This window comes from Centroberyx affinis, unplaced genomic scaffold (assembly GCF_046629955.1).
Source record: "Centroberyx affinis isolate AG114_WGS23_722 - 3 ecotype Tasmania unplaced genomic scaffold, CSIRO-AGI_Caff_v1 ptg002408l_1, whole genome shotgun sequence".
NCBI lineage: Eukaryota > Metazoa > Chordata > Actinopteri > Beryciformes > Berycidae > Centroberyx > Centroberyx affinis.
The window spans coordinates 4,318-16,679 of NW_027280657.1; the positions used below are offsets into that span (position 1 = coordinate 4,318).

At 43.3% G+C, this 12,362-nt stretch overlaps 1 protein-coding gene across 1 annotated transcript; it reads left to right on the top strand.

The window, feature by feature from the left end:
- Positions 1 to 217: 217 nt before the first annotated feature.
- Positions 218 to 6,153, top strand: LOC139656212 (cytoglobin-2-like; the record flags this gene model as incomplete). Its single annotated transcript, XM_071533715.1, has 4 exons — positions 218 to 325; positions 1,168 to 1,288; positions 2,462 to 2,542; positions 6,031 to 6,153. Coding segments are annotated over 4 exons (433 nt in total), but the record flags the coding sequence as incomplete, so codon positions are not given.
- Between the last annotated feature and the right edge of the window lie 6,209 nt (positions 6,154 to 12,362).

A 12,362-nucleotide genomic window follows, 5' to 3' on the forward strand; every position in this document is an offset into this window, starting at 1 on the left:
GACTGAAGGACAAAACTGCAGGAGAGATGGACTGAAGGAGAAGTCAAATACTGACTTTGAAAAATACTCAAGAGAGTAAATGTAATTAGTTACTTCCAGTCCAGTTCTACAGCACTGTGTTTACGTATATATGAGACCTGGGTCAGTCAGTGATGCAAAGAACCCTCTGCTTATTGTTGTTGTTGTTGTTGTTGTTGTTGTGGTGTGATGTCACCAGGCTGTTCGAGACTCATCCGGAGTGTAAAGACGTCTTCTTCCTGTTCAAAGACGTCGAGGATCCAGAGGCGCTGAAGAGAAGCAGGGAGCTGAGAGCGCACGGCCTGCGGTAACACACACACACACACACACACACCCACACACACACACACACACACACACACACACACACACACACACACACACACACACACACACACACACACACACACTCTTGCCTGTGTGCTGTTGAGCCAGGCAGCAGCAGTCAGGTCGGTGTGTGAAGACTCGGTCACATCAGAACAAACCTACGCTGAACTTCACTTAGCTGCACATTGAGGTCAAGTTCAAATTTGGTGCTTTGACCTGTGAACTTGTGCAGCGGCCAGTTGACCTTTTTCACAAACATGGCTGCCGTACTTCCGCAGGGTAAAGCTCGGTTCTCACCTCTTTTCTATGTATAACACAATACAGCTGGTGTCACTGACAGAACTTCCTGTTTCTGCTGTCAGACGATGAGTAACTGTGATCGCGGCTCACAAAATGCTAACTGGCTAGTTAGCTACTTAACGCTTAGCCAGCTGCTGAACAGTGGATAAAGATTGATGCAGGTTGTTCAGTGTCATTTACTGTAGAAACCTTGGTAGTTTTATTCTAGAGACACAAGGCAGTAGCCTGGTAAGACCGTCCTGATCACATGACCTCACATTGTTTCGCTCCACGGATCAGTCTGGACTTCTAGCCGCCAACATCGATTTCAGTGGGCGGGACTTGCCTTGACAGACAAACTCCTTCAGCCAATCAGCGAAACAAAACATCGTCTTTTCCGTAGAGAAACTCCGCTAGTGCATACTCTTGTTCTTGTTTAATTGTTATTGAGTCTATTTCTGCAATAACTGCACTTATGGCTGAGTTTACTCCACCAGACGTCTTGTTCTGATCTCTCTCTTGTTGTTCTGCTGGTTCCTGCAGCACCATGTCTTTCATTGAGAAGACGGTTGCCAGACTGGACCACATGGAGCGTCTGGACCGGCTGATCCTGGATCTGGGCCGGAGCCACTACCGCTACAACGCCCCGCCCAGGTTCTACGGGGTGAGTGTACTGTCTGGACAACAGGGTTCTGCACAGCACCAGGAATGGTTCTTTAGGAACCCTTTTCATTGCTGTGAAGAATCCTTTAAGAATGCATGAAACATCCAAACCAGCAGGGTTAAAAGAACCTTTTAGGAACCACACTCAGAAGGCTCCGTTTTTTTATTTTAACAAATCAGAGGGTTCTATGAGACATTATGGTTCCAAATAGAAGTACTGCCTTGACCAAAGAACACTTGAAGAACCTGCATTTTTCTATGTGTAGCCTTGTGTTTGGTTACAGCAAAGAGGAATTTGGGCAGTGTGGGAATTTGAGAATTTGGGAATTTGAGTGAGTTACAGTGAGGAAAACAGTCTTCACTTCCTAGATCGCCCACATTACAAGCAGCCAATAACAAGGAGGTCAGAGGTCAGAGTTCACAGCACCCAGATAATAGATAGAACAAATATTCACTATGAAACCAAACCCCTTAATTTTATCCCCGAAATGTCCTTAATTTCTCCATTAAACATTAATTATCCATTAAAATAACAGCTTTAATAAAGTAAGGTTAGTATCATGGGTTTATAAGGGATTTATTCATGGGTTGGTTCACAGAGACTCTAGAAATTAAGGGATTTTTCAAGCCTTTTGTGCAGGTTTACAGGTTATTAATGAGTTATTAATGGAAAGTTCCTGTCTGCCTGAAGTTTACATTACATTGAAAGTGTCAAGATTAAGGAGGAGTTTAAGGAGGTTTAGATGGGGTCTCCTCCATTAATAACTCCCTTAATTAAGTCTAAGGGGATTTTGCGTGAATTAGGGGGTGAATTAATATAAAATATGAAAATGTAGGTTATTTTAAGGGATTACTGGTTTGTGGAGTGCTCCTGTGAACTGACGGTGATCATGATGGCAGAAAAGTGAAGAGAAAGAAGAAAGAACCAGAGAGGAAGGGTTAGAGATAAAGATATTCTGGTAAACAAGATGAGGGCAACAGGGAGGGAAGGTGAAGTGTCTGAAGCTGCAGGTCTGTTCGTCTGCACAAAGTGAGTCAAGTCCAACATCATCATGTGTCCAGGCCTCTTCTCTCCTCTCCTCTGTGTTATTGTCTGTTTGTTCGCTCTCTGTGTGTTTATCAAACATTCATAACTGTCTGGGAAGCTAATTATTCCCTCCGGCTTTATTTCCAGTACGTGGGGGCGGAGTTTATCCGAGCCGTCCGGCCAATCCTGAAGGAGCGTTGGAGCGCGGAGGTGGAGGAAGCCTGGCAGGTAAACACATTCCAGATCCGCCCGGCAACCGGCGCGTTATTGGCCCTTTAGCCGACTGATCGTAATGAACCGTGTCGTCGTCTGAGAAAACGGATATATGATTTATTACAGGGCGTTATTATCCAGTAATTGCTTTCAAATACGGCCTTGTCAAAGATACAGGTTATACACACAGTGGATAATTGGACTGGTACAAGTCTGGAGAACGTGGCTGAGATGAGTTGGTGTTTTATTAAAGTGTAAACATGAAGGGACTGTCTGTATTTCATGTATTCATTTATATAACACTTATTTAAACGTTGTTACAAAGTGCTTCACAATAATAAAATAAGAATAAAACTTTCCTGAGAGCAAAAAAGAGAAGCAGCAGTAGACAGCAATAAACAAGAATAAAATGTGTGTAAAAGAAACAATACAAAGAATTGAACCCATAAAGTCAATAAAAGCCTAAAAAGGTGTTTTTTTAAGAGGCATTTAAAAGAGGATAAAGTGCTGGATTCAACTGTTTCCCACCCAACTCTTTTCTCAGATGTTACAGTTACATACAGCTGAATATCAGACTGATGTCAGGCTGATGAACCTTTATCTTCATCACACCAGGCAGGCTGAGAGGAAGCAGGCTAATATTTGAATGTCTATCTGTTCATATCTCTGCTCCTTATTTACCTGACCTACCTGCCGCCTGTCTGTTAATACTGAGCCTCGTCTGTCTGGACCAGGTCTGGTCTGGATCGATCAGCCTCAGCAGCAGAGACACTGGAGTCCAGACTCTGTGGGGTCACACTGCCCTCTAGTGGAATTACCAAAGATCACACCAAACCATTTAACACACTAGAGTTCAACCATCTATCTATCTATCTATCTATCTATCTATCTATCTATCTATCTATCTATCTATCTGTCATGTTCTTTGAAGAGTCTCTCATTTTAAAAAGCATTATTTTTGAGACTGACACAGAGGAACAGTTCCATCAGAGGCTCGTTGGTCTACAGCAGTGGTTCTCGACCTTTTTGGCTCATGACCCTTTAAAACGAAGCGGTGTCTACTCACAATCCCGGTCACAAGCATATAGAGTTTAAACCATCAAATGATTTTCCCTTTTCAGGTTGTTTCATTTGATTCATTATCAGAGGAGGCACAGAGGCTAAAAACAATTCAGTATTTTACAAGAAAAAAAGTAAAATTAAGGAAAAATCTGAAAAAATAGACATGATAAAACATTTGTATAGTAGAAATATGTTTTTTTTTCCTATACCATAAATCAGCCCGCGACCCCCCCCAAAATTATCTTGCGACCCACTGGGGGGTCCTGACCCCCAGGTTGAGAACCACTGGTCTAGAGGAATGAGGAACGAGGAACCCTTCAGTTTAAGAGCAGATGAGCTTTGACTTCTGTTCACTATCGATCGCTCTGCAGGTTTAAAGATCTGGGACTTTTCAAGGAAAGAAAACACACAGCTGACAAAACCAAAGATCCTCAGGACCAACAGTGAAATTTACTGAAGGAACCTTTCCTTTATTTGTCCTGCAGCTTGTACTCAGGTGTGCAGAAGCTCTGCTGTTTGATATCCAAACTATTGGTGAGCTTTAAGCCAATATGATGAAGTTCTGTACTGATCCTGATCCTCTGCCAGCAAACCGTTCACATGTCAAAGTCAACAGAGGTGAAGACCTGCAGGCTGGGATTCTGTGTAAACTGTCATATTACATATCAAAGACAAACAGTTTTTGAAGACTTGTAGAACGGCTTGTGAATGTTAGTGGACAGGAGTCAATCCTACACAGTGTAAAGAAGGAGGAAAGTGTGAACGTGCCATAGGAGGGAAAGACAAAGGAGCTTCAGAGGAGAAGTTGTTCAGTTCAAAGCCTCCAGAGGAAACTGAGACCTGCACTCTGCCAGGCTGACTCTCCTTCTTCCTAGAAAACTTGTTGATTTCCTAGAAATGTTGTTGCTGTGCTCTTAGAAAAGTCTCTACTGAGAGCAGAAAGCATTTATCAGACACAGGAACCGTCCCAGCAGCGAGGAATGATTCTCTCTTCAGGTGTGAGAGGTTCTGGGTTCAGATCCCAGACAGGGAGCTGTGGAGTCTGTGAGGTTTAAAAAGGAGAGGTGCAAGGAACAACTACAGAAACCTAAAGAATAACTTAATACCAAACTAGAGCCTCGTTCAAACCTCGCACTGTTTTAGTGGTGCCAGACCTTTGCTCCCAACGGTGTGAAACTTTTGCAACGGCTTTTGAGGAGCGTTCGCCCCAAGCGGACAAAACCACGAGTGAATTTTGAAGCCAACAAGGAAGTGGCAGCAGGCAGTGATTCCTCTAACGTTCTCTAGAGCAGTGGTTCTCAACGTGGGGTCCGGGGACCACCAGGGGTCCTTGAGGGGGTTCCAGGGGGTCCCCAGTAAATTGATGAATTGTTAAACTTCACCATTATTTCATTTACAAGAAGTGAACACAATTAGAGAATGTAGATTTTGGTCATAGCTTCACTGTTATCTCTCTACCTGCAATACAGATATTTATGGAATTCTGGACAAAATCATATCTAACAATAAAAATATTCTTAGATTTGAGTCTGAGAGACAAAATCTCATCAAATGGGGGTCTGTGGCCCTAATGTGGACTAAATTAGGGGTCCTTGATATGAAAAAGGTTGAGAATCACTGCTCTAGAGTCCGGCTCCAGAAAGACTCCAAACCTCAAACTCCATGAAGTCAACGGACCACAACCAACTTCTGATAAAAATATAAAGTCAATAAATTCTTTCCACAAGAGGTTTTGGTCTCAGCAGCTAATTTCACTTCTTCTAATGTGTGTCCTTATGGAGATTTTCCATATAACTGTCATTAACAGATATAACGGTTATAAAACGGTTGTTTCCTAGTGACTGACAGATTGTTGATTCTGGACCAATAGCAGGCGGAGCTGTGGCTCTGTGTCGACCCTCTGCTTCTCTCTGGCTGCTCCGGCTCCAAAAAATGTCAACATAAACCCCAACTTTTGGCGTCAAAACGACCCTTCAGAAACCCGTGGTGAAGAACTCACTACTACATCTGTTTTACAGTCTGTGGTTTAACCCCGTTCGGAGTGATTCTGCATTTTCATTGGCTACGTACAAACACCTGTCACACGGATCTGCAATTGACTCAGAGAATTCTTCAGGAGAACGCACAGAATCTCCGTCTCAGCCAATAACAACCTGTAAGAAACGCTTTGCGACAGCAAAGCGTTCAACACACTACCTGTTTACTACGTTTTGGGGCGATTGAACGCACCCCAGATGTTTTCCACCTGGCACCAGAGAGCAGCCAATAGCAGATGGAAAGCATGCTTTTCACCATTAGATATCCAGCTTTGCACAGATTTGGGTTTGGTGTTTAGTTTCTCTTTAAGATGTGTTCTGCTCAACAGATCTGACTCAGTATGATGTGCTGTTGCTTAGTCGGAGATCTGACTAAATCTCATCTGAACTCCTTTGACCCTCCAGACCTTGTTCCTGTACATCACCAGCATCATGAAGCGAGGCTTCCTGGAGGAGGAGAGGAACCAGAAGAACATCATGGCTGCCGGCAGCAGAGACAGACCGGACAAGAAGCTCAGCGTTATCTGAGAGACTTCAGCTTCTCAAACCAAGTCAGACTCACTGGAGGTCTGGATCAGAGGTTCCTAAACCTTTTTTATTTTAAAGCTATAATCTGCGAGATCCTTGTTTTTTTTTTTTATTTTGGCGCTGTGGTGTTTCTGCACTGAACTTCGCAGATCAGCTGTCAATCAAACAGTGTGGGCGGAGCTTGGATTTTCCTGTTGATGAAGTTTGACTTTCTCTTTCTCGTCTGTTCAGTCATGGTGGCTATCGCTGCTCATGCTAACTACCCAGTTCATCTTCTTCTGTTGATTCAAAACAAACCGGAAACATAAAACGCATCACTTCATACCAGACACAGAGATTTTTAATCCTGGTCCTCCAGACACGGAGCGCTGCTGGTACCAGGTAGTTAATTGCATCCACCGGGATTTACATCCACTGGTTTAGGTTCTCAACAGAATTAGCAGACGGTTCATTTCTGTCTGTTTCTGTCTGAATTGATCATTTCATCACTGATCCATCTGATTGATTTAGTGTTTAGATAATGTCAGCTTGTTAGCTAGCTAACCATAGCATCTGGTCAGCTAACCATCACTGTCTTGTTGTTAACACATCTGATTATCACACTAGCTAACGTGTCTAGTAGCAGCTAGCGTTAGCGTGTTCACATTAACATCAGTGTGTTTGCTGGCTAGTTAGCTAGCTAACAGTTTGTTCAGGTTAACTGAGCTGACTCTTCTCAAGCTCCAACTCTTCATGTTTTGGAGTAGAGACTAGGGCTAAAGACAAGACAGTTTACTGTGTCACAGTAACCTACATTTGGAAACAAATCCACCTTATCACACTATTCACTTTTACTGAGAACGTTACTGAATGGATCAGTTCAGACAGCAGAACTGTTTGTCTTGATTTCCCAAAATCACCATATCATCATGATTCCACTGAGACGATAAACGATAATATTGAATTATCGCCCGGCCCTAAGCTCTTACTATTCTAGTGTATTTTCTTATGTTCTATATTCTTCTGTTTTTAGAAGCCTTTATTGATCACTATTCATTTCCCTCTTTGGGAATTTAGAAAGTTTTCACCCTTATTTTTTTAGCATTTGTTAGCAATGTAGGCCTATGTATTGTAATGTATTAGATTATTTTAAGCATTTGTATGTCATTTGATGTCTAAATAGAACCAGACCAGACTTTTTTAAATAAACACATGCTGATAAACTAGTAGACAACCTAGATTTCTTTGGAAGAGTCCAACATTTTTCAAAGTGTCTGATACTTTGTGATGCTTTAAAACCAAAACCGCTACCAAAAGTCAGTTCAGTACCAAACAACAATGACAATAATTTGTCTTCCACATGGATATAGCTATAGCCTTTAGGAATGAAACCGCTCAGATCTCCTGTGGTTCCTCAGAAGCTCTTGAGAAGCAGAGAACAGTAAATGAGTCTGAACCACTAGTGCATGAAATCAGTTTATTACAAATGATATGGCGATACAAAGAAATTCTGTTGATGATGAACATGTGAGAATCCCGATATCTGTAAATCAAAGTAATTTCATTTCAACATAATAAATAATTCAGGAAGGACAAATTCCATTAAAAACAACACGTGGCCGACTGTAGGACCGTCATATGCTCAAATCCATAAAAAAGGTTTTGGATAACAGTTACATAGCTAGTAAATATTGACGAACGGTTTGGTTTGCGGTTGATTTTCTCGTCTATTCAGCCTGTTTCTACAGCTTGTCTGTATTAGAGTCGCATGCATTGTAACAAAACCAAGTAAAACACAGAATGCAAATAGCCCAAATGACCAATCACCTGTAGCAGCAGCAGTTACATCATCACAGCAACAGCCAATCAGGTGTCTGTTCTGGGCAGGCGATCAATAAATCAGTACATTCTCAATGGCTGCAGAACACAAAACACCATGGCACCAGTGATGACTGCAAAAATAAACCAAAACTTTGCATTTAGCATAGAATTCAGTTGCACCCACATCATGAGGTGTTTCTCAAATGAAAAAAAAAAAAAGTGCACATTTGGTGAACTAGCCTCGACTCACCCAGCGTCAGCCATGGAGACATGGGGACATGGAGACATGGGGACATGGAGACATGGAGACACGGGGACACGGAGACACGGAGACACGGAGACATGGGGACATGGGGACATGGAGACATGGAGACACGGGGACACGGAGACATGGAGACACGGAGACACGGGGACACGGGGACACGGGGACACGGGGACACGGAGACACGGAGACACGGGGACACGGAGACACGGGGACACGGGGACACGGAGACACGGGGACACGGGGACACGGGGACACGGGGACACGGGGACACGGAGACACGGGGACACGGGGACACGGGGACACGGAGACACGGGGACATGGAGACACGGGGACACGGAGACACGGGGACATGGAGACATGGAGACATGGGGACATGGAGACATGGGGACATGGGGACATGGGGACATGGGGACATGGAGACATGCACTTTCACAAAATAGCTTTAAAATATCCGGTTTCTCCATCAACACTTTCACCTACGTACATCTGTACAGCGCCGAGCCTCGGCTGCTTCAGCAGAGGAGGGAAGGAAAACGTGAACGTTAGCTCAACACACAACAACTAGACCTCAGCAGCAACACACACACACACACACACACACACACACACACACACACACACACACACAGATCTGGGAAGGAAGGGGTGAATCCATCCAGACCGTGCACACTACGAAAGGCCGGTCAGACAACATCAGACAGTCAGTTTGGGCCAAATTTGAAGGTCTGGAATGACAGCATGGGGGCGAAGGGAGGGGGGGTGGAGGGAGGGGGGGGGGGGGGCAGTGACCTATAGGTTACTGTCTCTGATCAGAAGGGTGCCAGTCCAAATCTCTGGGGGAAATTAGGAAAATCTGGGCAGGGAAAGTGAACAAGCAACAAGCTTCCCTCCCTCAACACCAACCATCGAGGTTTCCTCCAGCAGAGCATTTAACTGAAGAAGTCGTGTTTCCTTGGATGAAAACAGGTGTAAAAAAAAAAAAAAAAAAGCTGATAAACCAAGATGATCTGCAAGTATTACTGACCTACATGATGATAAATGCTGAAGATATGGTTTCCTAACAAATCGATCAGGAGGAATGTTGCAGGACTCAGCTTCAGTTTCAGTTTGATATTAAAGGGTTTGGTGTGAAGCTGATGACAGACACATTTTTAGAGAAAATTTGGGGAAATACTTTCTCACTGAAAACAATGAAGGCTATGAGTTTGAAATCTAGCCAAGCTTGATCAGAGAGTGAGCTTTGCTGGCAAAGTTTCAACATCAACCAATCAGAGACAAGAAAATTGGTCAGGTGACCTGTCCTCAGGTGCAGGACTACAACTGCTACTAACAGTAAACACACTAGGAAATAATAGCTGTGACTCATGTTATATAACATTTAATCTAGCTATCTGCTCCTGGATGCCAGTAGAATAGATGATTCTTGTTAACAAAACATTAGGAAATTGCAGTGGATAACCTTGATAAAATTATTAAATTATTAAATTTTCAGTAGAAAAGATTTAATCAATTTTCACTCCTCCAACTGTCAAATTTGTCAGTTCCGTTGCCCGTTGCCCGTTGCCCAGTCGCTCATACTCATTGCCGGCAAATTTAGCTCCAAATTTTCCATAAAAAATTGCCTGTGTATCATCAGCTTAAGACATGAGCAAGAAACACATCTGACAAAACAGACAAAAGAAATACCTAGGCTACTTCACAGCTTCACCTGGACAGGTAGAGCTTCTGGTTACAACATGAAATCTGAAGCTGAACGTTCACAGACCAAACTGGACGACAGACACGTCACACGAGCCCACTTTCCCCAGAGAGTTCATCTTCTTTCCGTTCCTTTACATTAAGAGGTTTTTGGGGAAACTCAGCTGATCCCACAGAACGTTCCTGCCAGTTTGATCAAACCCAGACTTTCCCAGAAATAAAGTCCACAAACACAACAGCCCATCAACAGCATAATGACCAAAACTGACTGATTTCAACATTTCAGCAATCTAAACAGCAGATTGTCATTGTTCTTCGGTTTCATTCATCCTGATTCAGAAAGGCTACATGTTAAGGACCCGCAGTATGTGCCGAGTCAGCTGTTTTCTTTCACGTATGTTAAGCTGCTTTGTTAGAGGTCGACAGACGTTTCACTGACACTCTGACACTCTGCACTCACAACACTCAGCTAGAACGAATCTGAAGCAGTTTCACAGTATCACACAGTCGCAGCGAGATGAGAAAAGAAGAAGTGTGACCGTCGGTTCAGTCTGAGGCTTCTGGACCGGAGGAGAGCTCCAGCAGCTCAGGAACATTCAATGAAATATAACGTTACATCTTTTTTTTTTACAAGACAAGTACAGACAATTGTTTTCAGTCTATGCTGCTGTGTAAGGCCGCAGCACGAGGCAGCGGGACCTTCTAATGGGCAGATAGCAACCGACCTCTGATTATAAATACAGACAGAAAAATTGGGCATAGGACGACCTTTGCAAAGACACAATCTATCATCTGTTCAAATGCAACGGAACAACAGATTATAAAAGCACAAGTAGACTTTATCAATATTATTTTGTACATGATCCACTTACTACTGTGGTGCGAGCAGCTAGTTGCAGCTTCTTTTTTTTGTAGCTTTGCCTAAATTTTGTTGAGCTTGTGCGATGTGGAAGCAGTTCTAAATAGTGGCTCTCAGTTATATTGTTGCCACTCAAAATGCAAGTTTAGTATTGATTGATCCATGGGAGACGAATGACAGCGTTGTTCAGACAGTCGCTGTGTGTTCACACCGCCGGCAGCGCCACGGACCTGGAGTCGTTTTGTACGAACAGAGAAATATCGGCCGATATCGACCGCAGCCGCCGCATGTCTTCATTTTTGGAACTTTGGGTGACATCACTAATCAGCAATCAATCAAACATTAGTGTTATTATATGCCCCGCCTATCGCTGCAACACTACAGGCCCTTTGCAGAAGCGCTGTAAATACCATAGCAACCATACCCGCCGCCATGTTGGAAGACCACTGACATGTAGGCAGATCAGCGCCTCATCGCTACAGAGGCTCAGCCTGCATGAACACATGAGAAACTTTATAAGTCAATATAAGTGATTTTATGACCCATTTCAGCCTTTCACACTCTTTAAAATAAAGTGTTGTGTAGTTAGAGTTACAAAAGAAAGTTCTAGTAAAAGTTTAGGGAAGTGACGTTACAGTCAAGCTAAAACCTTAGACTCTGGTTAGCTAACCGCTACAAGCTAGGCTAGCTAACGCTAGGTAAACCAGCAGCTGTAATGCTTCTTTTGTGTTGCTAAGCAACAAAATCAGTAGATGATATTGTGTATGCTAGCTATCATTCAGAAATGTCTTTATCTAAAGCTGAAGTTTGGTGTTGAGTCTTATTTGGATACAGGCTGATCTGAGCACATTTACCTCTTAAAATGCAAATACATTCTCCGTGCATGAAAATATGTTTTCCCACCACGATGTTGAGATCGACATTCAAATAGTGCGGTAAAGAGTAAAGGTCGTCAGAGTCGAAGACGTCTCCAACCCCCTGACCCAGGGGGGCAGAGACATCTAACCCTAAACTAAACCTAAACCCTAAACTTAACCCTAAACTGCTGTTGACGCATAATCCAGTTTGTGGTGGATGAACCTCCCTTCACATCATTCATGTCCACAACACGTAGTCTGCCTTCTGACTTCATGGTCATTTCATAACATTTTATGAGATCAGGTTTCTTGGATAAGCCTAATATTTGGAAAGCTACAGTATACCTAGTTTACATTACTCACCAGATATTAAATGATCTCAGCAGAACCTGAACTGAACCACAGTCTTTTTTCTGCTAATGTTTTTTCTTTTTGATTTTTGAAAGTCTATATAATGACTTCTACTGTGCTGTTTTTCTCGTTTTATTGGAACGTCCAACCACATAAGACAAGTTGACCATGATGTTTTCAGTGTTGACAGCAAATCGGACTAGGCAGCTGCACTGGCATTACCTGGAGGTCTTCCAACATGGCCGCTGGGGGCCTTAGGATGCTTCTGCAAAGCCTCTCCTGGTGCTACAGCTCTATTAGTGCAACTGACCGTCAGGCGGCGACAGGAAGGTGTGGTCGGTTGCACGCGGTGTGAATGCACAGTCACTATCCAGAGGTG